At 38.3% G+C, this 27,879-nt stretch overlaps 1 protein-coding gene across 3 annotated transcripts; it reads right to left on the bottom strand.

Annotated features, from left to right (window-relative positions):
• Positions 1–231: 231 nt before the first annotated feature.
• On the bottom strand, positions 232–27,879 carry LOC101739722 (sprouty-related, EVH1 domain-containing protein 1). Of its 3 annotated transcripts, XM_062675616.1 has the most exons (13): positions 27,620–27,879; positions 20,322–20,452; positions 18,467–18,561; positions 15,092–15,259; positions 13,051–13,069; positions 10,910–10,998; positions 10,357–10,477; positions 8,703–8,791; positions 7,818–7,917; positions 7,043–7,130; positions 5,755–5,866; positions 4,957–5,048; positions 232–4,301 (listed from the first exon to the last, which is right to left on the bottom strand). In XM_062675616.1, exons 1-13 carry the CDS (start codon positions 27,637–27,639, stop codon positions 3,992–3,994), a joined length of 1,434 nt encoding a protein of 477 aa, XP_062531600.1. In that variant the 5' UTR covers positions 27,640–27,879; the 3' UTR covers positions 232–3,991. The 3 variants fall into 3 exon arrangements, with proteins under 3 accessions (XP_062531600.1, XP_004923743.1, XP_012543798.1); XM_004923686.5 differs by lacking the exon at positions 13,051–13,069 and having other exon boundaries at positions 15,091–15,259; XM_012688344.4 differs by lacking the exon at positions 13,051–13,069 and having other exon boundaries at positions 10,910–10,947; positions 15,091–15,259; positions 27,620–27,864.

Genomic DNA, 27,879 nt, shown 5'->3' with positions numbered 1-27,879 from the left:
AACATTATTATTAGGGAGTCCAACACTCATATAAATATTAGCCTATCCATTAAGTACATGTATTTTCTGCATGGATAACAAGTTTCAAGTCAATCTGATGCATGGTTTAGTAGTTATAACGGAACATCCGTAAAAACCACTGTAGATTTATATATTAGTATAGAAGTATAGATGAACGTACATTCAACTTACGCAGATAAAAAAAAAAGAAATGCCAAATAAAAATCGCCATTGAATACTGAATCAATTTTATTAACTCGACCACACTCAGTTTTGTATTAAAGTCAACTACAGACCGATTGATTATTTATAAGTCTCTTCATATTTCTTTTATAGTTTGTAATCCATTCACACCTTAGATTTAAACATCGACCATAAATACGTATTATTGTATTGAGAAGAAAAAATAAAAAAAATAAAAAACATACACGGAGATGTTTCAGACGAAAACGGTTCAAGTTGGGATCAAAAGATGCAACGCTGCTAGCAAATTTTTTAAACTTCGAACCCAAATCGGGTGACGTCTGTCAAATTGACAGTGACGTTTCAAAGACGACTGACGTACGCGCGTTCGATGACACTTTTTTTCGCCGCCACACGATAACTGTGACGACGAAAAACGAAAATACAAAATCGCTCTAGACGTTATAAGTGAGCCCGTTCAAATAAGTCAGGGGATTTTGTATTTTATTCCTTTTTACCTAATACTGATTTTTCAATATGAACTTTGAATTGAGCGTGGTACCTTGAGATGTTACGTGAGCCGATTTCGTCGAACGAGAAAGATTTAACGAAATTTGGTCTTTTCATTATATATTTTTTTAAATTACAATACTGAATTTACGACTAGACTTCTAATGCGTCTTTGCACCGCGCTGTTTCACTTTGATTTTATTCAATATCACCTCCATTAATGGGACTATTGATTTGTCGTGAAGCCGACATCAACCTAGTTTTAAATCGGCAATGGCAAAACTGTTAGACAAACTTCAATCCTTTCGGTGATTATCCAATTTGCCTATAGCATTAATTTCATAACAGCGCTGTACAAAGACACCTAAATTTGAAACAAATTTTACAATGATCTTACCACGCTACTAAACATGTACAAGTGTATTTTTAACACTTTTTTTTTTAAAATACTATATTCACTAATTTTTACTAAACCTCAATTGCTGTTGATCTCATTATAACGAATAATGGAAACGCACAACTACAAATCGATTATGTATTCACAAGTGACATTACAATAAGTTATTTTTTTCTTTAAACATTATTATTATTATTAAAAATTACACAACGACCAATCAAAAAATAGGTAACATTATTACCCGTATCAGAACTATAAAGTTAAATACAAATTAAGATTGTTGTAACTTTGAGTCATGGAACTCTAGTTCGTTATGACGTTAAGACTTGTCAAGCTATGACAGCTTTTTTTTTTCAATACATACATACAGCAAGTGGGTTAATTGTCAGAAGTCACGAAATACTAGCTTTAATTTCGTAAAAATATAATCTGCGACGACCCTCGTCTCGCCATGAAGCAAAAACAATTCAGAGATATGTCAAATTTTACTTTACAATTTTAAAACTCGGAATTGCGTTTTAAAATGATTTTTTTTAAATAGCACAATAAAAATCTCATTGGAATGCAATCATTAACAAACAAGTAACACCATTTCTAATTAGTAAATAAATAAGGTAATCTAGATAAATGCAGATGTTACAAACAAAAAAAAAATTACATTGACACATGTCAAAAGACAAAACCACAGATAAAATCAGATCTTAATGTTGCAATAAAAATATAAATAAATAAAATAAATCAGATCTTTAAGCCTAAGACTTGAGGTGGGTATTGATTGTGTATTTGTAATGGAAGACTTAAAAATTATGAAAATTATCAGTTATAAATATTGATAAATTAATGGCACTTAAAATCTGATCGTAATTAAAAAATGGTAGATAAATTCTATTTATGTTGATAAGCAATCGTTGCTGTCTCGTTCTGTGTACATTACAGCGAGAGAGACAACATATTTTATGGATTTTTCATACAGTGATTTGTTTATTCAAGTCTTATCTCAACATAATTTATAAGAGGGGACTGTCAAATTGTTAATAATAATGCCGGTGGGATGTAGTACGCAATGATTAGTTATCAAGAAGCCTCATTATAATACAAAATCTTAGTAAATTTATTACTAATTTTATTTATGCACAAATCGTGATGTACGTTGATAACTTCATAAACTTTGAAGTTTAATTATTAAGTTTATTAAAATAAAAAACACAGTTATTTGAATACACTTAATGTTAAAGACATTTATATTAATTTTACAAGGTTCCCATGCATTTACTCAGCTTAAGATTTCACTTGAACTTATTCAAGTTAGCCGAGAAATTGCAGGCTGAAAAAGTCTTATGTCTAACCACGGATAATTACGAAAGTCTTTGACAAGAATATAATAAATAACCCAATTCAATAATTGGTTAAAAGTATTTTCTTCTTTAAATATTTAATTTATATTAAGCACTCAAGTGTCCGATCACTATGCCAGTGTTGTCATCACCAAAAAATTGTCCATTCACCACTGGTCACACAGTCTTGAAACATTGATGTAATTTTTTTATTATTATATTAAACTTTAATTTCATCACACTTATTCACACCATTTCTCTTCTATTGAATACAGACACCTATTACGTTTTTTTTAATCAGATTTAATTTTATTATTATCGTTTGGTCAAATGTTTTTACCGTGTTACGTGTGATACGGAAAGTTTTTTAGTATTTTAATAATTATTATTTTAAAATTTCGTCGCTACGTACTAGTAATAATTTAACATTTATATAAATTAGTTTTCAACTAACGTTAATATTTAAACACTTGTACGCATCATTAGATGCAATTATATGAATTTAAAAAAAAATTACAAAAAAATGCTGACCGTGCAGCTATACTTTGCTTCATATTTACATTTAATTCAATGTCTTCTTTTTTTTCAAATAACATTTGTCAATTACATAAAAACGAACATTGTAATCTTTAAAAACACTCGCATACAATTGCTCGACCGACGTTTCTGGTAACATTAATCGGTCACATTGTTTTCCTTAACATTTAAATTCTGATATTAATTTAGCTAAACTAACACGAATGACAGGTAATAGCTAGGAAAATGCGGATGTGCGTATTGTGTGATGTACCCAACTATGAAAATTGATTTACATTTTATTTCATCAGTGCGTTTATCTCTTTTCGTTACTTTAAATATATATTTTAAGTATTATGGCAGTATTATTTTTTAGCACTGAGATCGAATCACGACACCATCTTGCTGTCATCTCACGCATCCTGATGAACATTACATAATTAATAGTAAAAATCTCATTTAAAATTCATTAGTTTGACACAGATCTATTAAATACCATTCCGTGCGCAACGACGTCTTCTTTACTTAATCAGAAGGAAACATGTAATTAGTACAACCTGTTTTTATTTTTTTGTTTACACATAGCTCGATCACCTTTATTTTTGCCACATAAACTTTACGGTGTATATTATATGGAAACGTGGCGTCAAAAACAAATTAACCTTGCCCGTTGTCTGATGCATAAAAGCAACGATGTCGCCAGTAGCGTCCGATCAAATACTTTATCATTGCAGCCCTTATCAAGTACACGGGCACACAAATGCCGCAATCAATTAACTGTCCTTTCTTGGGCATTTAATGGGTGTTTCATTTTCATTATGACTTGCCGATACTGTCAGTATCGGGCATGACACCAAAACACTATTTCACTATAAACAGACAGGTTATAACGAAAACAAGTCGACGACGTCACAAGCACTTAGTATCGCACGAAACACTTTCACAAATCGATGAGCCTACTTCTCTTCCACAAAAGCTCCAGGGGGACAATTTCTTCTCATATGTCGTTGAGGTCGACGCTCTCTCGCTCCAAGGTGTAGTCCTGCAGACTTCAATTCTCCCTCAACAGCTGCGCCCGCTGGCGTTGACAGTCGATTGGGTCGGGCGGGTTGCGGGCGGGTTCTGTGACGTCACACGCGAGGGTTGGCGGCGCGTCGATGACGTCACGGGGGCCGCGTTTGATGAGCGGCGTCGCCTTGTACGCGTCCCGCGCGCGGATGTTTGCGTGCGCGTGCGTGTGTGCGGGCGCGTGCTGTCCGCCCGCCACGTGTGCGGCGCGCGCGGCTCGGTGGAAGCACTTGAGCGGCACGTAGCACCACAGGCACGGGATCAATACGCTCAGGAGTGTGATGCCGAGCCACCTATTTTCACAAACAGAGTTATGTAATACAGACTCTTTTTGTAAGCCAGTGACAAGTCGTCGCGGCCTAAAGGATAAGACGTCCAGTGCATTCGTGTTGAGCGATGCACCGGTGTTCGAATCCCGCAGGCGGATACCAATTTTTCTAATGAAATACGTACTCAACAAATGCTCACGATTGACTTCCACGGTGAAGGAATAACACCGTGTAATAAAAATCAAACCCGCAAAATTATAATTTGCGTAATTATTGGTGGTAGGACCTCTTGTGAGTCCGCGCGGGTATGTACCACCACCCTGCCTATTTCTGCCGTAAAGCGGTTTGAAGGACGGGGCAGCCGTTGTAACTATACTGAGACCATAGAACTGATATCTCAGGGTGGGTGGCGCATTTACGTTGTAGATGTCTATGGGCTCCAGTAACCACTTAACACCAGTTGGCCTGTGAGCTCGGTTTATTGTATATTTTAAGCATAATTAAAAAAAAAAAAACATTCTGCACTCCTTCCCTATATTCTTTACAAGTATGGGAAATTTCATAGCCCTCCGTACGCCCAATTTTCGTAAACAGGGGTACAAAGTTTTTGCTTCACGTATTAATATATAGATTGATGCACAATGTTACACTGGCCATGTGCTTGGTCATAGTGTATTACCTCAGAACGCATTCTCTGTGCGGTTGTGCGCAGGCGCAGGGTCGAGACGCGTTTTCCCCCTCCGGCTCTGAGATGCAGTGATACACGAAGCACTATAAATAAATTAAAATTCTCTTTAATTACCTCAATACAATATTTCATGGGATTTGTAATCTGCATAACAATCACATAATCTTCAACTAGAGTCGCATTTTTGGCAAAGACAGACAATAGACAAGACGCGATAGCGAGTGCAGAGCTCAATCAATATCTACCATGAATAATACTTGGGTGGGCCAAAAAAAACTTTTAAATAAAAATTTTTTAGGTACTACAAAAATATCAATCAAGATGACGAAAAAAAAAATCCTGGTAAAGTATGAGGTCTGAATATTAATGTTTAGAGGTACATTGTGATTTTTGATTTCCCATTTCAATAACACAGGTTTGTTTTTCTTTGAAATTTTATTGTATCTAACGAATTAATCGTGTAGTAAAAAGAAATACATATTTTTGTAGGGAATTAAACGGCTTACAACTACACCCTAATTAATACACAATTTATAATTTCCTACATGAGAAATTGTTACATGAAAAAAAAATTCTTGAATGATTTTATAATAGTTTAATTAAAGTATTATTTATTGAAATATTTCCAATAAGGCCACGTTATGTCGATAGCTCTTCTAAAGTTCAAAGCAAAATAGACAGTGTCATTCATCATTAATAGCTGTAGTTTCCGGTAACCACACCGAGTGTGAATTGAATATATGGGTCGATGAGTTTAATGATGAAGTCAATAAGAAATGCAACCATTACCTGTGCACAAGCGATGCAGGAGACCTTATCGACAAAAGTCCTACAGCAGTCCGGAGCATATTCACATGAACCGGCTCGGTTAGCACTCTCCAGGTACCACTCGTGACAGTGCCTGGAAACCAAAAATTCGATTGAACATTTCAATTTGGTCAATTTTACTGGTGGTAGGACCTCTTGTGAGTCCGCGCGGGTAGATACACCCAAATTTTTTTAATAACCTAAAAAATAGCTTAAAAAAGGCATTTAACTTAAAATATGTTTTACAAAAATCGGTAGACATCGGCTTGGCAGTGGCATTTCTAACGTCCATGAGCGATGATAATCACTCACCATCAGGCGAGACGTACGCTTATCTGTTTACATTGACCAAAAGGTCATCGAAAATCAAATTGGTAGTGGAACGCCTTGCGAATCCGCACGGCTAGGTACCACCGCCCTGCCTATTTCTGCCGTGAAGCAGTATTGCGTTTCGGTTTAAAGGGTGGGGCAGCCGTTGTAACTATACTGAGACCTTAGAACTTATATCTCAAGGTGGGTGGCGCATATACGTTGTAGATGTCTATGGGCTCCAGTGACCACTTAACACCACGTGGGCTGTGAGCTCGTCCTCAATTCTAAGCAATAAAAAAAATCTGTTTCTCATCAGATCACCAGCCTGATTTTTTTTTAACTTTTATGTAGATAGAGATAATAGAGTTTCTGATGGACATTAGCAATATCTGAGGTGCAGACAACGAGAACACTTTTCGATTCATGTTTGACGGAAATGTTACAATGATTATAGGAAATGTTGATTACAAAGCCATTTCTTACGTAGTGAGAATTATCTCTACATATGTACTGAAACAATGGATGGATGTAGTTATTGTATTGTCATCAGAACTACCCAAATTGGCAAGTTTCATGTTCGTGAAGAAGTAAGTAAACAAATAATTAAATACAAAATTTGTATGCATCTAAAGTGTCACACTATAAATTATAAGTTTTTTTTTATTTATTGCCAAATTTGAATTTTCCTTCAAAATAGATATAATTTTTTTTATTGCGTTTGTAGGCAGATGAGCATACAGCTCACTTCATGGTGAGTGGTTACCGTCGCCCATGGTCTTCAGCAATACCAGGGGCAGAGAGCTAAGTCGCTGCCTACCGTTAAATATGAGCAAAAGTATGTATTGCACCAGACAAACGTATGAAGATTTGTATAAATTAAATTAATGTAGAAAGTATGAAAAATTTAATAAATTTTTTTGGAATTTTGAGGGTATTATGATGTGAATAATTTACTGACTTGCACTTGAGCCTCGCTTGGAACGTTTCAGCTGGTTTCTTGTCAGGCAGCGGAGGCGGACCACTGTACGAACATTTCTTGATGGAACCTAAACACAATTACAATAGTATCAACTTCTCCTGATCCATTAACGCTGCTTTTAGGCACCACAACCACCGGTCATCGTTCTCGTCGAACCCGTCGCTTGCGACGAAGGGCTCGACGAGCGAATTAACCCACAGACACAGCTCATTGAGTTTCTCGTCGGATCTTCTCAGTGGGTCGCGTTTCCGATCTGGTGGTAGATTCCGCGAAGCACTGCTCTTGCTAGGGTCAGTGTTAGCAACACTCCGGTTTGAGCCCCGTGAGCTCACCTACATGTTAGGGTGAAGCTGAAATAGCCTCCTAAGGCTATCAGCATAGGTAGAGAAAAAAAAATCAACTTAGATGCTTCTTCAAAACGACTTCATCGACGTCCATATTGACAATATCAACACACTCGATTAACTCAATCTTTGGAAAGAATTTCTGAGAACTTTTAAAGCGTTCTTTTTAAAGTAAACATACATCGACAGGTGAAATGCTATTATTGCATTTAAAGTTAAAAATTAGAAAAATATCATAACAAAAAATCTTCTTCAGTTATTTGAATGAACATAATTGAAGTTCAATTAAAAACATCGAACTGTTGATGGTGATACCAAATAAAAAGCACATTTATGTAATTACAAAGATAAATGTCGCTTAAAGCAAATAGCATATCACGTCTCGATACATTGATTGAAGGGTTTCGAACCTGAATCCCTCTTTAGCAGCGGCGGTTTCGTGTTGGGTGATGACTTCTCTGAGCTGATGATGCCGCCCGGACCGACTTGAGGGTACGTGTACTCGTGGACCTGGCACGTGCAAACATCAATGAATATTTATATATACGTCACGATCATGCGATTCGGTTCGAAGGACCAAGCTGTGGTACAATGTTATCGAGGATAAACCTTCACGTCTTAAAATGAACTGTGAGCTCAACGGCTCGTCTGTTTTATTTATTGCATAGATAAGTCGACGAGCTCAGCCCACCTGGTGTTAGGTGGTTACCGGAGCCCATGGACATCTACAAGGTAAATGCCGCCACCCACCTTGAGATATGAGTTCTAAGGTCTCACTATAGTTACAACGACTTGCCCCACCCTTTGATTGATTGACGCCCCACCCTTCAAACCGAAACGCATTACTGCTTCACGCCAGAAATAGGCGGGGTGGTGGTACCCGTCCATCCATCCATTTCTTCTTAGGTCTACCTCTTCCTCTATATCCTTCTACATTCATAGTTAACATTCTCTTACCAACCTCATTTTCATTTTGTCTCATCATATGTCCATACCATCCCAAACGCGCACTTCTCAATATCTCTGTGACAGGTGCCACTTTCAGACTTCTTCTAACATATTCATTCCGTATTCTATCCATTCTCGTTACTCCACAAATGCATCGCAACATTCGCATCTCTGCATATGATCAGTCCTAACTAAGTCATGTTAAAATTGTACAGTATTCAATGACAATTTAATTTAAAACAAATCAAAAAGCCCACAATTTTTTTCAGACACTAAAGACTCCTTTGCGCGTAATAGTAAGGACTGATGATTTATGAGTCATTAATGCTCATTAATTTGATACTCACAGTGGACAGGTGGACGTAGTGGCAGCGCTCCGGGTCTTCGTCCAGGCCCAGCTTATCCTCATACTGCACTTCATATTGTTTCATGGAATCTAAAATTATAGATTGATTTTAATAGAGGGGGTATAAGCTTTGGTCCTAGTGACGTCATTGGGGGGTCAAAATTAATACACAATAATTAGTTTAGTATTTAGTGTTATCCTAATACACATCCATTAGCCACATGTGAAGTCATGTACTGTGATTGGACTTTAGATTGTTGTCGTTGTTTTTTTTAAATTAATAGATTCAACTCTGTGACATAAATTTAAAATCATTTATTATAAATATTTTTAACAATTTTTTAAGGGATTTTATGACCTGGTAACTAAGACCTTTAAGTCATGCCTTATTTTAATTTTTATTCTTACTTTTATGAAAAATTATAACATGGAGTGAAATGAAATGAAGATTAATTTGAGACATTGATCAACTGGGATAAAATTAAATGAAATGAGATGAAATGTTATGGGATGAAATATAATCTCAGTAAAATGGTGGTCATTTACTGAGATTTATTTTAGTGGACTCTTTGGAGGATCCCGAGAAGTTACGTTCAGCAGCTTTGTTTAATTTTCCCACATTTGTGCATTTTCACAGATACTAAACAGTTAATAAACAACCGTTATTACACATTTAAACCCGAAGAAACACTAAATAGACAAAATAAAACAAATCACAAAACTTCAATCCTCGCGCTCCCGCCAAAAAGTCAATATTTAACAAAAATAGATTAACGTACTATGAGAAGATTTGTATAACAAAACATGAATTTAGTTTATCCTTTATTGCGATTGGTTCAGTTTGTATTGAAATAATATGAATTAGTAAAAAAAAAAAAATATGTGGCGATTTAGTATAGAATAATTATATCGAGGTTTGAAAGACTACTTGGTTTAAAGGACATCTATCTTTGTAATTAAAAGTGCGTTTTATTTCATATTAGCATCAACAGTTCGATGTTTTTAATTTAACTTCAATTAAGTTTACCCAGTTCAAAAAGCTGAAGTTTTTTTTTTGTTATGATATTTTTAGGAAATTTTAAACTTTGAATGGCTCTCCTGTAAAGTTACAAAAATGTCGCTTAAGCCAAATTTCGCATAAACCGTTTTTCACCCCTAGTTATGAAGAGACATTGTAACATATACCACTACTAACGCCATCTAACGGTCGTGATGTAAAGTAAGAGGAATTGTGAAAGAATCCTGTAGGCGACTTCGTAGGAAGCCTCTACGAATCAAAGTCACGTGTCAAACACAATTGGTATCTATTAAATGAATGTGAAGCAAAAACTTTGTACCACCTTATTACGAAAATTGCGCGGACGGAGTAGTATGAAATTTACCACACTCATAGAGATTATAGAGGAGTTACGTGTTGTGAGTCCGCATGGGTAGGTACCACCACCCTGCCCATTTCTGCCGTGAAGCAGTAATGCGTTTTGGTTTGAAGAGTGGGGCAGCCGTTGTAACTATATATGAGACCTTAGAACTCATATCTCAAGGTGGGTGTCGCATTTACGTTGTACATGTCTATGGGCTCCAGTAACCACTTAACATCAGGTGGGCTGTGAGCTCGTCCACCCATCAGAGCAATAAAAAAAAAGCGTGGTGCTCACCATGCGTCGGCAGCGTGATGGCGGACAGTATGGGGGTCTGGATGAGGTCGTCGCGGCGGCGCGCGCGGGACGCCGTCGAGTTCTCGCTGCTAGACAACGAGTCCGTGGGCAGGTTGAGACACTGCAACACAGCAAACGGGTTGGTCGCGGCCGTGACGTCACACCGAGCCCAGCGCACAGCAAACTGGTTGGCCGCGGCCGTGACGTCACACCGAGCCCGGCGCACAGCAAACTGGTTGGTCGCGGCCGTGACGTCACACCGAGCCCAGCGCACGGGTAGGTTGTGGCAGTGACGTCACACCGAGCCCAGCGCACGGGTAGGTTGTGGCAGTGACGTCACACCGAGCCCAGCGCACGGGTAGGTTGTGGCAGTGACGTCACACCGAGCCCGGCGCACAGCAAACGGGTTGGTCGCGGCCGTGACGTCACACCGAGCCCAGCACACGGGTGGGTCGTGGCAGTGACGTCACACCGAGCCCAGCGCACAGCAAACGGGTTGGTCGCGGCCGTGACGTCACACCGAGCCCTCATACGTCACGTAGTTCGTACGAACCTCGAAAATGTTGTTCTCCTCGTCCTCTACCTTGGGCTCTGTTTTGTATTTTTTGTATGTGTGCACCGTTGGCCACGCCCCGCCAAAACCTGTAAAGAAAACAGGGCTGTAATGATACATTGGCGTAAACACGAAAATGCAATTCGAAAAACAAAATAGGCAAATACGTCTTTTTTTTTTTTAGCGGACCACTTGGAACCGCTGTGTAATATTGCAGAATTCATCGTTTATTGTAATTAGTGCGAGTTATTTAACGTTCTCGATAGCGTAAAAGTTAACTCGTATTTGTATGGAGTTGGAACAGCGCCCCTAGCGGTAAAAATAAGGCAAACGTTTTTAACGAGAACGCTAAAAAGCTCGCATTAAGCACACTGATGTGTCATTCGGTGCTAGAGTGAACTCTTTAAGGTCATGACGTGCTGCTTCCACCAGCGGCTCGTCTATTGGTGATGTCCATGAGCTACTGTGATCACTAACCAACAGATGGGCCATATGCTTGTATCCTCGTGTCACGACCGGGAACCTTGAGATTTAACCTAGTTGGTCATTGTCAATGACATTCACTAATGCCTCACGAGGTAATGATTGGATTCTCGAACTATATAATATTATATTTATATACAGTCAAACCTGGATAAGCGAGAGTTCAAGGGAGCACAATTTCATTCTCGCTTATAGAGGTTTCTCACTAACCCGAGTTTCTCGCTAATGCTCCCTCTGAATTTCATTTCGGGATTTTCCGGATTCAAACGCATTTACTATTTTAAGTTTATCACTTAATGACAGTACTTTAATTTTCCGTTTTGACATGATGCAGAACAGAACTTTTCTTCGCAATTGATTAACAATAAACTGAGTAAGTCCGACAGACAGGACGGTACACAGGCCCACGTGTCCATTCGACAAGAATGCGATAAAATAACAACTTTATTTAGTTCCACGAAATAGAATAGGTTCAATATTGACAAGAAAACAATACAAAAACAATGGAAGGAAGTTCCACAAAAGTTAAGAATTAGTCATAAAATAGCAGATGTTACATCGGTAATCTGTTTTTTCATTTGTTCCTCCTAAATAATATAAATAAATAAAACTCGACTGTCGCTTATAGAGGTAAAGATAAGTTGCAGTCTCACTTACGGAGTTCCATGAGGGAAAAACGACTCTCTCTTACAGAGGTTTCTGTTTCTCGCTAATAGAGGTTTTGGGAGCTTAAAATGACGGTTCCTGGCTATTACTCTCACTTATAGAGTTTTCTCACTTATCCAGTTCTCACTTACCCAGGTTTGACTGTATTTATTCGCATATTTTGCGTCTAAAGTTTCATAAATGCGTTCTTTCTCTAACCGGTTGTCTGGAGGTGATCGCTTTTAAGATTAAGAACGCCCCTGCACTTTTATTTGTCGCTTAGATTGGTGGACCAGCTCACGGCCCAACTGGCGTTATATGGTTACCAGAACCCATAGACATATACAACATAAATGCCGCCACCCACCTCGAGACATGAGTTCTAAGGTCTCAGTTTTTGCAATAGAACGATTGCCCTACCCTTCAAACCGAAACGCGGCAGTCACGGCAGAAATAGGCAGGATGATATTGTGTTATATACGTTAATATCACCATTTATCTACAACAAAGGCGTTAGTTAATTCAAAATTTCGGTATCGCATGAGTACATTTCCAATGTCACACGAGAAAATCCAAGTTTGGGGGCGATAGTGCAACATTGCCCTACAGACATTCCCGAGTCAGTTTTTAACCGCCACGTATAGCCGCGGAAACTTATATTCTTCCTAGTCGTACACTCTTGAGAGAGTGGTCATGGTTATGCATCAGTCGGATCCTGCGATACTGATGCTCTCGGGATGCGACGCTACACGGCACGATGTTTCGCAGAGTGAGAGCAATCATTTACGTTGGAGTGCGTCACAGCTTTTATGAGGTCGGTCCACCGTGTTGGAGGTCGTCCGCGAGATCTTTTGCCCTCGACTTTCCCTTGCACTACCAACCGCTCTATGGAGTCCTCATTACGAGCGGTTGAAACTTATATACTTAGTCGAAAAACGTCCTACGATCTATATCGCGTAAACCAATCTACTCTCAACTTTATTGCTAAAAACTTAAGGTGGTTGAAAACTCACCGTGCCCGTGCAGGAATCCAGTATACGATAGAGAAGCAGAAGAAAACACATTAGATAAATTAGTTCAGCGATTTTATTTTACAAACTCTTGTGGCCGCGGTTTTTTTGTCTTTTTTTTTCCCTACCTATGCTGATAGCCTTGAGAGGCTCTTTCAGCTTCACCCTAACGTGTGTAAGTGAGCTCACGGGGCTCAAACCTGACGACGTTGCTAACACGAACCCTAGCGAGAGCCGTGAATCGCAGAATCTAATCACCGGATCGGAAACGCGACCCACTGAGAAGATCCGGCGAGAAACTCAGTGGGCTGTGTCTGTGGGTTACTTTACTCATCGAGCCCTTCGTCGCAAGCGACGGGTTCGTAAAGCTGCAAAAATGTCGCTTAAACCAAATAAGCTTTCACCCCTCAATATCATTTCCGAGGTTTCTTTAGTTGACGGTGACCACGAAAACTTATAATAAAAATACCCGAAATTAGACCGTAATAGTGGTCTTGTTAATAATATATCCTAATTTGCAGTTACTGAATACCTTTGCGACCAAAACTGACAATAAAATCCAATTTTCAGGAATTCACAGTAATAAATTTAGACACAGTGTTGCCAGAATTTAATATTTAAAAGTTTGTGACGACTAAAAAGGCCACTACCAAACATCCAGGTAGAAAGACTTTAACCTATTTGGAGGAATTCGAAAAAGGTAATAATGACAGATGACAGTGACAAGGAGAGAGAAAAAAAAACATGCAAAGGGAGTTTATGAAACTGATCGAGACGTTAATATAAATCTATTTTTCCCCTGCTTATTTGCTGTTAGACTAAGGGCTATTTCAGCTGTGTTATGGTTCGTAGACGACCTCTTGGGACTCTACCTGAGAGTTTGCTAACCCTGGCCCTAGCAAGAGCAGTGCTTCGCTGAATCCACCACTGGTACGGAATCTCATATAAACACTACATAGATAAGCATGTTAGATTAAATAAACCCTCCGTGATAGATAATTGAGTTCAAATTAAAAAATTTAAAACGCAGGCGTCGGTATGCACGATGTGAGAAGGAAGCTATGTGCTGTGAAGAGGTTCAATGGTCCAAGTGAAAAATATATCGTCTTTTCGCATTAAAAGTGTACAATTTCCAAAAATATTCGAAATTGAGTTAATATGCGTAAACATTTGGTATCGCCAGTATTTTTCTCATAAATACTGTCAAAAGAGCGTGCTTTAGTTTTTTTTATTTATTTAGTTTACCTATGTTTTGACTACTATTAACAAAATTAATACATAATTTTATCTTACTTTAAAAGACAGATAACGTAACTAGTAAAAAAAAAAAAAAATGTTGCAAATATGATTAATATTAAAAATATTACAAGGTAAACCTTTAAAACACTTCCTGTAAAATTAGTAAGTTTTGAGATTATACAGTTTTAATGCGAGAAGGCGATGTAGGCATGTTAGATTAAATAAACCCTACGTGATAGGTAATTGAGTTCAAATTGGAATTTTTAAAAAGCAGACTTTGCTGCAGTTCCGGTGTGCACGACGTGAGAAGGAAGCTATGTGCTGTGAAGAAGTTCAATGGTCCAAGTGAAAAATATATGTCTAAATAGGATAATCCAGTTTATTCTGAGCTCAGGCCCAGAATACCAGTTAGTTAGGCACTGGTGGTAGGACCTCTTGTGAGTCCGCACGGGTAGGTATCACCACCCCGCCTATTTCTGCCGCGAAGCAGTAATGCGTTTCGGTTTGAAGGGTAGGGTAGCCGTTGTAATTATACTGAGACCTAAGAACTTATATCTCAAAGTGGGTGGCGCATTTACGTTGTAGATGTATATGGGCTCCAGTATCCACTTAACATCAGGTAGTATCCTGTGAGCTCGTCCACCCATAAATGCATTAAAAAAATAATATGAAAAATTTGTTGTGACAACCCTATTATGACATTTCCCGGTCGTCGCTGATTCGTATCACCAGTAAAACCTTCCAACATTTCAAAAAGCCAATTTAACGCGATCCCTAGTTTATGTTTGTGATTAAGCAAATTACCGTCTAACAGTTCCTCGACCGCGGTCCTGACGCCCTTGTCGAACGCCCTGGCGTCAGCCGCTGTCTGAAACGTCAAGCCGAAGCGCTTCTCATCAGTGAACCAGTGGTGGAACGTCGGCATCACCTTGTTGTACTGGAAGTCCTTCTTGATTGTGCACTCTAGAACGACCTGTGGATGATGGAGAGGAATATTTAATTCTACTAAGAAATAGGGGAAAGTCGTGGTGAAAGGCGCTATTTGAGGCCGCACCGATAGGTATCACCGTTCTGTCTATATCGGCCGCCAAGCAGTAATGCGTTTAAGTTTGATAGGTCGAGACTTAGAAATCGTGTCTTTAAATATGGGCGGCGGCGTTTACGTTGTTGATGTCTATGGACTACAGTACCCGATCAACACCAAGTAGGCCGTAAGTTCGTCCGCTTAAGTTAAACGTTAAAATGAAGTCGTCGTGGCTAACGGATAAGACGTCCGGTGCATTCGTGTTGAGCGATGCACCGGTGTTCGAATCTCAGGCGGGTACCAATTTTTCTAATGAAATACGTACTCAACAAATGTTCACGCTTGATTTCCACGGTGAAGGAATAACATCGTGTAATAAAAATGAAACCCGCAAAATTATAATTTGCGTAATTACTGGTGGTAGGACCTCTTGTGAGTCCGCACGGGTAGGTACCACCACCCTGCCTATTTCTGCCGTGAAGCAGTAATGCGTTTCGGTTTGAAGGGTGGGGCAGCCGTTGTAACTATAGGTACATGAGACCTTAGAACTCATATCTCGAGGTGGGTGACGCACTTACGTCGTACATGTCTATGGGCTCCAGTAACCACTTAACACCCGGTGGGCTGTGAGCTCGTCCACCCATCAGAGCAATAAAAAATAAATAAAAAACAAAAAAATTAAAAGAAGGCGTTTTAAGCACCCACGGATAGACGGGTAGAGCAGAGAAACTTATATGATATTTTAGGTATTTAAAAATCTCAATAACAGTCTAAATGTTTATTATAATAATAGAATTCAAAACATGGAACAAAAAAAAAACCGGACTAATTAAAAGAAAAGCACAAAAGAAAGAACAGGAAAAGTCCTGCTCTGTGGCACATTGCGACGCATATATCGCACCTTTAGAATTATAGAGACCCAACTCAAAATATGTGTTTTTTTGGAAAACATCGAATAATGTTTTCAAACCGAAAAGACGTAGAGGTGGGGGACGGAGTGAAAGAGACCGATAGATAAGTTTGTCCCTTTATAAGCTACTTTTGGTCATTTGATTATTAAGTCGCTGAAAAAGGTGGTTCTAGGTAAATTTTTGAATTAAAGTCGAAATCCAGAAATTTCGAAATAGGTCTCTATAATTCTAAAGGTGCGATATTATATTATAACCTTTTTCCTAATCTATTCCGATTTCCTATCTCATCGTTGATAGCCTTCAGGGACTATTATAGCTACGTATGGTTTTTTAGGCGAGTTTACGGGGGTAAGCCTGAGATAAACTGTTAACAACAGCCCTAGCAAAAGCAGTGCTTTTTTGAATCTACCACCGGATCGGAATCGGGACCCATTGAGAAGATCCGGCTAGTAACTCAGTGGGCTGTGTCTATGGGTTAATTCGCACGTTGAACTCTTCGTCGTATTCGACGAGAACGGTGACCGGTGGTTGGAGGGCCCAAAAACTTAGATATTTATCGGAGTCTATAGGTAGAAAGTCAATGTTCCCTATTTTAACACACCAAGTTTGTTTTGGACGAATGTCCCACTGCTAATTCTACTACTGCGCGGCAGAACTAGACAGGGCGGCGGTAGACGCTCCACCATCGGTATAGTAACCGGCAAACTTCGTGAGCAAATGACCTTGACTGCGCAGAACCGAATTTTAGATCACTTTGGTGGTGAGGGTGAGGCGCGACGGCAGGGGAAATCGTATCGAGCGCGTTATTGGTAGATCAGTCGAACCTTGCGCCCCGCACCGCGCCCTCGTTCCGCTTGCTCCCAAAAGTACACTTGCGTACAGTGAAAAGTCTATCGTTATTAATCGTTAAGTTATTTGTTATAATTGCTTGTTGACTTTGTTGCCATTGCTATTTGTTGAGTGTTTCTTGATTTTTTATAAAAAATACACTATGCCGCGACAAACTGGTGTAGTATTCAAAAGAAAGGGTAGAAAAAGTGTCTAAGACGTATATTGCTTCATTATAAAACAGGGGAAGAATGATATGGAAAAAGTAAAACAGACTTCGGAAGCAACAAAAACATCAGTGAGTACTGTTAGGTGCATTAATAACGAAGCTAAAGTGTTTCGGACTCCGGGTAAGAAAAGATCAGGGAAGAAGAAAGTTACCGGAATGGATATTTCCGTTCAATCTGTAATAAAAAGATGTAATCATAATAACTACATAACAAGCAGCGAAACTCCGTACCGTAGAAAGGCTTCGAAAAATTTAAAGAATATATAAATTTGAATGGCTCGGAATGAAGTTTATGACGAATTATGAAAGAGCTAGGCTTCAGATGGAGAAAAAAAAACAGAAAATAATCGGAAGCTGGTAATTGAAAAAAGTTATATTCGATTACTACGAATCGAATATTTTTAAAAAATATATTAATTATAGACAAAAAAGAACACCGAACCGACCGAGTTGACTCGGGTGATGAAAACAGTGATGATGATGATGGTCAAGATTATGATAACGAAAAAAATATACAAATACCAGCTTCGCTTCAACTGAACCAAGACCTGGCAACAGCTCTAGTTTTGACTTAATAGAAGGAATATCTATTTTACCCCAAGATTAAATTATTACAATTATTAACCTATATTTTTTGTTGATGTTCTAATAAATATATAAATAAATACATATGTTGATTTTAATAATTTAATTGCATTATGACGCAGAGTAAATAACGTTTTTGCACGTGAGTGTACCATGCGCGAACTTACCCCCACTACGTCAACAAATGCTCAAGAAGTTTGCCGGCTATTATACCATATGTTGTCAAACGTAACGAGATCTCTCGGAAGCATGTGCGTAAATAGTGACCCAAGTGTCTTTTAATGCCAGTCGTCGCACATCGGGCACAACATGACCGCTAATTAGGCGTAATTTCTCGTGGGGTTTTTCATTTGATCAACAATCAAACTATTCCTTAGTCGCAGTCCAATCTCGCGAAAGCCTTGATACAATCATAATTAGCTCGAGTCGGAATAAAACAGACCTTTCCTTTCGGCCCACACGCTTTGTCATCATGCGCGAAATCCATAATGAGCGATTTCGGTACAAATTCGAAAACCAACGGTGAGACGATGGCGGCGTCTCGCTCGCACGCCGCCCCGGACACTAATGCGAGAACGGGACGAGATAACTGTCAATACGTACCATATTATCGCTGATACGCTTTCCGTGTATATAATACTCGTGCGTGGGAGCGCTCGTCGAGGATGACGTTGCCTCTCCATTACCGTCGCCCGTTCCTGCGGAGAAAATTATTTTCAGCCTTTTGTCGTAACGTATAAGTGCGTCATTTGATTGACAGGTAGTATCGTAGGTTTCGCTTTCCTCTGCCTGCCGAGGAGTAGGCGATGTTTGAGTAGGTGTCTAAGTATAATTTTTTTTTTTCTACGTTTGTATTTCGATACTACGAAATGTATTATTATTATAGTCGTTTTATCGGAATTACGTTTTGATGTATGTTAAATAATAATATGTTTGTGCGTAATCAAAGTTCTTGGAAGACGATTTGTGTTGTTCTGTTATTATGTAATAAATTTTACCCGAAATTACAATTACGTAGAAGGTGAAAACGTTTTTGAATAATAGAAGCCTTCCTCGATAAATTGGCAATCTAATAAAGATATAATTTTTCAAATCGGATCAGTAGTTCCTGAGATTAGCGCGTTCAACCAAACAAACAAACTCATTAGCTTCATTTTTTTTCCTACCTAAGCTGAGAGCCTTGAGAGGCTATTTCAGCGTAACCCTAACTAGTAGGTGAGCTCACGGACGGAGCTTACGGACGAGTTCACAGCCCACCTGGTGGTTACTGGAGCCCATAGACATCTACAAAGTAAATGCCGCCACTCACGTTGAGATATGAGTTGTAAGGTCTCAGAGTTACAACGGCGGCCCCGCCCTTCAAAGCGAAACGCATTACTGCTTCACGGCAGAAATAGGCGGGGTGGTGGTACCTACACGTGCGGACTCACAAGAGGTCCTACCACCAGCAGATTCTGAACGCCGCTGTTCGCTTGAGACATGAGGTCTACATCTCAATTGAATAACGGCTGTCCAACATGCAAACAGGGATGCATACGACTGCTCTACGTCAGATATCCGAACGCAGAATCGTGGAGATGAATGAAAAAAAAAAAGACTATAAGCAAACTAGCCGTACTTGCCCGCTTCGCTGGGCATTTAAACATTAACATAACATTATTATTTATTGTCATTATTATTAGGGAGTCCAACACTCATATAAACAAAAAAAGAAGATCTGGATAAGAGAGCGGTTGAATGTAGTCTGTACCGTATGGTTCATGCCACCCATGATAGAACACTATGGAGGAAAGTCCGATGTGGTCGCGATCCTCAGCAGGGAGGGAACAGTGAAGAAGAAAGTATAGGTGACCAGATGCTATAGTTCACCTAGTAGTAAGTTTTTACCGGAGCTTATAAAAATTAATAGGCGAATATCTCCACCTATATTTGAGACTAGCCGTACTCGCCCGCTTCGCTGGACATTTCAAATTAACATTATTACATATTTATTGTCATTATTATTAGGGAGTCCAAGACTCATATAAATATTAGCCTATCCATTAAGCACATGTAATTTCTACACGTATACCAGAGTCAAGTCAATCGGATGTATGGTTCAGTAGTTATAACGAAACATCCGAAAAAACCACTGTAGATTTATATATTAGTTATATTATAATGAATTGCTGTTCATTAGTCTCGCTAAAACTCGAGAACGGCTGGACCGATTTGGCTAATCTTGGTCTCGAATTATTCGTGGAAGTTCAGGAAGGTTTAAAAGGTAGATAAATATGAAAATGCTCGGAATTGAATAAAAATAGCAATTTTGTTTTTCCTTTGATGTGTCCCCCGTCGGACAGATTCCTTTTGTTTGTTTTAAGTTTATTTTATACAAAAGTTTAGGTATTTTATTTATCGATTGAAGCACTACGAAGTCTGCCGGGTCAGCTAGTATTAGTATAGATTAACCAGGTACCTGTAGCTCTCGGCTGATGCGCAGGTCGTTTTCCCACCATCACGTCCGCCAGCCCACCGCCACCCAGCGCCATCCAGCCCCCTGTGCCTTCGTCGCGGCACATTACTTGTGCTCGCACGCGGACCAAGTCACTGGGACACGAAATTTAAAATAGTCATCAACATCATCATCGCCATCACATCAGTCTTTCACTGCGGGTCATTGGCCTCGTCTAAACCACACCACCTGAGCCCAATCTTCGGCTCTTATCATCATGCCGGCCACCCTTCGAAGGTCATCACAACTCCATATTATATGTACAAATATTGACAAGGAGAAAACGTTTAAACATCGTTCTCTGATTTGTTAGATAGATGGACGAGCTCACCGCCCACATTGTATTAAGTGGTTACTGGAGCCCATAGACAAAGGTCTCAAGTACAGTTACAACAGCTGCCCCACCCTTCAAACCGAAACGCATTACTGCTTCACGGCAGAAATAGGCAGAGTGATGGTACCTACCCGTGCGGGCTCACAAGAGGTCCTACCGCCAGTTATTTAGATATTTGGCTTTAGCTAATTATTGTTTTATTGGAAAGTTGTTTTTCTTTTTTCTTAAATTTAAATAATAAAACATAAAGAGGCAATCAGAATTAATTTTAAGGCATCAGTGGTTAAAGTCGAATTTCGATCCGAGAAATAAAGTAGTAGGTACTTATTAGACAATTTGTGTTGGTAGTTAAGAAACACCAACTAAACTCAAGTTTAACTTAGAAATGTTGATAGAAAAATATAGCTATAGCACCACTCTTGAGGTGTATAGTGGGATTTTAAGAAACTCCACATTTTAACAATAATGCCGAGTTTACATTACGAAATTAGTCATGCATGTTGAGCTCAGTTTCACGAAAGTAGTTTCGATATATGCGAAAGTAATTTCGTCAAAAAATTTGTGTCGCGAAATCCACAGTATCGCAGTAACCATGGCGCCATCACCATCAAAGCTAAATTCTATGCTATATGCTATATTCAATGTAGCTAAAGAAATGTTTATATACCTATAAACTTAAAAAAAGACTATCAAGAAAAAAAAGGTTGGTAGATTCGAGGATGGTCAACAAGAAGGCATTTAGGTGCAATGAAGTTAGTCTCTGAATTAGCAGATGAAGATCCTGAGAGTTATAAAAACTATTATCGAATGAGTGAATATAATTTTGCTTTTTTACTGTAGGTGTTTCGGGTCCCAGAGACACCGTTGTCGCTGATATTCATTAATAAGATCTATATTTTTATCTGTACTCCATCGTTGGTTTGCCATTTTCAACGTTTGAAGCGCGTCCGAACTAACAATACACACGTCCGCACAGCGCAGGCCCTTTCGCGACATTAGTTTCACGTCGCGTTTACACTATGAAATTAGTTGCATGACATTAATTTCACCAAAAAATCGCGCAGGGCACGAAACTAATTTCCATGCATGAAACTAATGCATGCATTACGTAAGTATTAAATTACACGTGAAACTGTTAGTAACACTAATGTCACGAAATTAATTTCACGCCACTAATTTCGTAATGTAAATTCGGCTTAACATATTGCACTTTTAGATGAAAGTCGATTGCATGCAGCACAGATGCGAATGTTGCGATGGATGTGTGGAGTAACGAGAATCGATAGAATACGAAATGAATATACTGAGAAAGATTACACTTGAGAATTAGTATACCACTTTGGATTGCACTAACTACTACGTGTCAACTATTGTTCCCTGGCAACGTGCGCGACATGAGAACCCTCTCACCGTAGCCGCTGGAAACTACATACCCGACCCAGTAGACCGAATGGTAAACCGTCGACGTCGCTCAAAGCACGTCATTACGGATCCTCCTGATCCATTAACGGTGCTTTTAGGCACCACAAGCACCGGTCACCGTCCTCGTCGAACCCGTCGCTTGCGACGAAGGGCTCGACGAGCGAACTAACCCATAGACACAGCCCACTGAGTTTCTCGCCGGATCTTCTCAGTGGGTAGCGTTTCCGATCCGGTGGTAGATTCTGCGAAGCACTGCTCTTGCTAGGGTCAGTGTTAGCAACTCTCCGGTTGAGCCCCGCGAGCTCACCTACAAACGTTAGGTCGAAGCTGAAATAGCCTCTCAAGGCTATCAGCATAGGTAGGACAAAAAAAAAGGCAACGTGCGATGAGAGCCCGTGGCTTTGTAGTACATTGCGGACTAACGAAATACAACGAAGACTAATTGGCTTACTTGAACAATTACCCATACGCTATTAGGTCATTTCCTTCTAGTGACAAGCGCATCGGATCAATGTTGATATGCCCATCTATATATTAATAAGTGAAGCAAAAACTTTGTACCCCTTTTTACGAAAATTGCGCGGACGGAGGAGTATGAAATTTCCCACACTTATAGAGAATATAGAGAAGGAGTGCAGAATGCTATTGTTTTTTTTTATGCGTTAATAATACATTAAACAATAATAAAAGCATTACACACACTACCACGTATTTGACACACACACTTAAATAATTTATTCTCTTTGTTTACTTTCAAACTTTTGTTATTGCTTAAAGTCTGTGGTCTAATTGAGAACAGGTTAATAATGTTTGTCTTTATTAATATTTGTCAAGTGTATATTAGTCTTGGCGAAATCTGTGATTAAACAAGTATAAATAGTCTTTGACCATAGAATCTTAATAGTGTACAAACTTATAATTTTAATTAATTATAGGCGAATTTCGACTACCGGGGGATCACTGGTTCTGATAGACTCTTGACAAAGACCGATGCCTCCGAAACATAACGCGTAGCTGTCACATGTCATGCTGATTTGCGATCTACAGATAGGGGTGGGAAAGGATGGCCCTTGGGACAGTACAAAATAATATAATAAGTATATAATATTGGCAATCTTATGCCATAAGTTGCAAAAGTCGGCGACTATTTTTTAAAATTTTTATAATTTACTAGTTTTACTAATTTATACCATATTCTAAGTATGTACACACGTAATTAGCCTTCATTCCCGCAAAGAACCAAGGGGAAACGGGGGTGACTGAAAATCAGCGCTGTTCGATTTATCAACCTCGAACAGCAATAGCTGAGCCACCTCCTTTTGCCTTTTTCTCTTTTTTTTCTTTTCTTTTATTTGTATTTCATTTTATTTTCTGTGATGTGAAAGGCAATAAATGATTTTTATTATTATTATTTATTTATATTTATTTAAAATCTTATTAGTTACATAATAATTAATTTATTATTATTATATAATTTATTATTATTATTATTATTACTAATGTTCAAGACGTTATTATGTATACTAGTGGTCCCTCTGTAGTCGAAATTCGACTATAATTAATTGAAATTATACATAACTTTGAACATTATTAAGGTTCTATTGTCAAAGACTAGTTATCATACTTCTATAATCACAGATTTCGCCAAGACTATACTATAGACAAATTTTAATAAAGATAAACAATATTAATCTATTCTCATTTTGACCACAGATTTTAATGCAATGACAAAAGTTTGACAGTAAATAAAGGGTATTTATATATCTGTGTATGTCAAATACATGGTAGCGTGTGTAATGTTTTTTTTATTGATTTATTGTATTTTTTATGCATAATTTAAAAAAAAAAATATTAGCATTCTGCACTCCTTCTCTATATTCTCTATAAGTGTGGGAAATTTCATACTCCTCCGTTTGCGCAATTTTTTTTTTTTTTTTTTTTTTTTTTTATTGCTTAGATGGGTGGACGAGCTCACAGCCCACCTGATGTTAAGTGGTTACTGGAGCCCATAGACATCTACAACGTAGACGCGCCACCCACCTTGAGATACAAGTTCTAAAGTCTCAGTATAGTTACAACGGCTACCCCACCCTTCAAACCGAAACGCATTACTGCTTCACGGCAGAAATAAGCAGGGCGTAAAAAGGGGTACAAGTTTTTGCTTCACGTATAAATATTATGTATATCTTTTTCTGCTTATATGTTCTGTATATCTCGATCACGGCCCTGAAACTGCGATACTCTAAGACAAATATTTTTTTTTGTATGGAAACTATCGACATCTTGTAACGGATGCCCCTAAACTTATATGTTCTTAAAGTTAAGGCATTTAATTACTTTATAACTAAACACAGAAAATAAAAAAAATAAAAATCATACTGTCTATTTATTTGTTATAGACAACTGATTACATTTTATCAATTTATGGTTTCTAAAAATTTACAAAATCCTTTATTAAAAATTAAATATAGAATAGTTAATATGTTACTGCCATCTACAGGAGCAATGAGAAACTAATCGAAGCGAAGCCATCTAGTCGCCGACGCCCGTAAACATTTTTGTTGAGTACTTGAGTTGCTAATCTATAACTTTGTGTATTATCTATGAGTGTCACAATATAACGGGTTTTAAATAACATAGGCAAATAAATGCAAATTTATTTGAAATAGGCACTCACATACATACACCTACACCTATTCACCAAAATACAATTGTGCATTAAAAAAAAAAAACTTAAAAAAAATCTTAATATGCTTAAATGTTGGTTACATCTGAGCCCTGTGATCTACCAGAACAGATGGGCATCATCAGGTCACGTCAGGTTGGTAGTCAATTTTTCCCGCGTAGCAGTAATGCGTTTTTGTTTTTTTTATTGCTTAGATGGGTGGACAAGCTCACAGCATACCTGGTGTTAAGTGGTTACCGGAGCCCATAGACATCTACGACGTAAATGCGCCACCCACCTTGAGATATAAGTTCTAAGGTCTCAAGTATAGTTACAACGGCTGCCCCACCCGTCAAACCGAAACGCCTTACTGCTTCACGGCAGAAATAGGCAGGGTGGTGGTACCTACCTGTGCGGACGCAGAAGACGCCCTACCACCAGTAAACAAAATAGGTCCAACCACAAGTAATCACAAGAGGTCCTACCACCAGTAATCACAAGAGGTCTTACCACCAGTAATAATACATTACAGTTTCGTAAACACCAACGATTGAGTAAGCATAAAATAGGCACTGCAGTTTTTTTTTTTTTAATAAAGAGCTTTCTCGTCTTCCGCCTATTCTGCTGAAAAGTAATTTATGACTACAGCCTCAAGTCCCAAGGTGGTAGAATACACGTTGTGTCCTCTATAGGCTTCGGTAACTACACTGTGTCGTCAAACAGCAGTGAGATGTTGGTACCATATAACAGGTATCAGTAAATTTTTTGTTATAATGATTAGATCTTCTAATTAAAGATTTATTATAAAAAAAAGAACATAATATTCCTAAATAACCTAAAAGTACATGTTATTATCCATAACATGCCTTGTCAGAAGTAATCATCAGAATCAAGAATCAGTAAATTATCAGTAAGTCAAACACTTAACATCAGGTGTGATTTAGTTTACTTGGATGTCTATTAAATGCAAAAATTTTGGTGTGAACTGATGTACATAATGTTCAATAGACTAAAAACTTAAAAACTTCAATTTTTCAAAAACCTACATATAGAAAGTGTAGTGTTTCTTTATATTTGAGGGCTTGCAAATATTTAGTTGACTCTTCCAACATTTGGCAACATTGTTAGGAGGTGTAACTTTATATTATTGTATCGGCTAAGTATTGCCAAGATGTGTATTCTTGTGTTGTGTTCAATATCAACCATTCACGCACACCATGACTTAACCTTCTGCAGACTTTTTAAATTGTTTAGTATTTTGGATCAGTTGGCAAGCAGACCCTGGCACAAGACTGAGAAAATACTAGGAAGAAGAAGAAGGGGAAAAACTAAGGATAAGATTTTTAAAGTAATTTGGGTGTGAGGATCTGAGCTATGATTCAATTTTGGAAAAGGAATCTTTGGTCTGAAATCGTTTGGGAATCTCTGTTGTAGATGATAAATTATTTTAGAAAATAATTGGAATATGTTTGTTTTTAATTATGATAAAAACTCAAAATGAATGGTTACAAAATCCACAGGAACCATGGTGGGTATACATCCATTGACATCTCAGGTTGAAGGCTGTGTTAAACAATGCCACCATTGTTCTCTAAGTCGGCTATAAGAATATCCGTTCATCGTTTCATTCGGATTATGGTACATAGGAATGAATGGATTATCTTGAAAATAGAAGATACCAATTTGTTTCAATTGCATTACTGTATGCACTAGAATTATGTATCAGGTTTTTTAAATAAGAAATTATAATGAAATGTACCATGATGAGTTCTTATATTTAGTATCAGTAGATGAAGTAGGTGTTCAAAGATATCTTAAGATGTTTCTGCTGTTCGTCATCAGATTTAAGACTCAATCACAGTTACAACAACAAAAGTAATACCCTTTAATTAGTTATGCAGGTGTGCTTTGTAGTAGAAATAGGTAGATGATGTTACCCAAATATGTTGGCATTCCATATGCTCTACATGTACAAGTCAATAAGAGCCAAAAAACTCAAATTTAGCTACTCAATTATTTATTTACTCAAAACTTTGAATGGAGACCAAAAATAGCAATAATTAGAAGCCATAATTTTTACTATCTATCTATCTATCTCTTAGGTATGATTTTTACTATAGTTTTGTATTCTTTAAGTTTTAAAAACAATATGTGTTTTATTTTTCATTCACAGGAAAAATAAAATAATGGTTTGAAAGGCACATAATAATATTATCATGAACCACTACATTGGAACAGGCGTAGAATACTGAAATATGGTACACTCCTATTTCAATATCTTCAACATGTTAATCTTTCGTTCTATAAGGCTAATGTTAATAATGTAAACTAAAAACAATGAACGATCAATTAAACATTATGCAAATTATCCATTGTGAATCTCAACAAGATCTACGACAATTTCTGCGAGGCCAATGGATATTGTTATTTGGTCAAAGTTTGCGCGAATCCTTACGCATGGAAGCTACTGCAATCAAATTTCATTGAAACAGCTAGCTTGAATCGGAATAGCTTCAAATGACCCTGTAAGCAGTCGCCAACTTTATTGTGAATGAACGTCTACTCATTGATTATACCTATACACAGGGACACAGGGTTGACCTAAGGGCGGCGGTCGTCACTAACATGTATGCACATTGAAGCGCTGTTCACCACGTAAACGCAGTTAGGCCTGTCATTTAGACTCAGAAAAGGTAAGTTCGGTTTCAAAAGAAGATCAAAACACATTAATAAAATCCCTAGCTATGAAAAATGGCCGGGGTAAGGCCCTACCTAGCTGAGAGAGCTGAGACAGGGCGAAGTACGGAATACGAAAAATCAGTCATTCCGGGGTTTACTTACTTTTCAGATGCCTCGGTCATGATTCGACACGTCGAATATCCTAATTTGTAGTCGCCACTTCACAGATTTCACCATTTTTATGACATAAATACATCAGATTCACTTTAGAACCGTTCTTATTTCGGCCCTATTTCGGGCCACAGTGCGCTTGCGTCAAATACAATTCGTCCGGGCGGGTTTCAATGAATAGCGGCGAGTTCGCGCGACAGGTGGCGCGCTCGTCGGACGCAACTACGCAAGCCCGAACCGCCGTTGGCTCT

The sequence above is a fragment of the Bombyx mori genome, chromosome 24, assembly GCF_030269925.1.
Source record: "Bombyx mori chromosome 24, ASM3026992v2".
NCBI classification, from domain to species: Eukaryota; Metazoa; Arthropoda; class Insecta; order Lepidoptera; family Bombycidae; genus Bombyx; species Bombyx mori.
Note: the sequence above shows the minus strand (reverse complement) of the source record. Positions and strands in the feature narration are given on the sequence as shown.

What these genes read in the sequence shown, in the direction of transcription:
- LOC101739722 (XM_062675616.1), bottom strand. Translation starts at nt 27,639, where the DNA reads ATGACCGAGGCATCTGAAAA. An exon ending in GCATCAGCCGAGAGCTACAG is followed by an intron (nt 18,562 to 20,321) that starts GTACCTGGTTAA and finishes TTTTCTCCGCAG; the next exon opens with GAACGGGCGACGGTAATGGA. An exon ending in CATCACGCTGCCGACGCATG is followed by an intron (nt 8,792 to 10,356) that starts GTGAGCACCACG and finishes CTATAATTTTAG; the next exon opens with ATTCCATGAAACAATATGAA.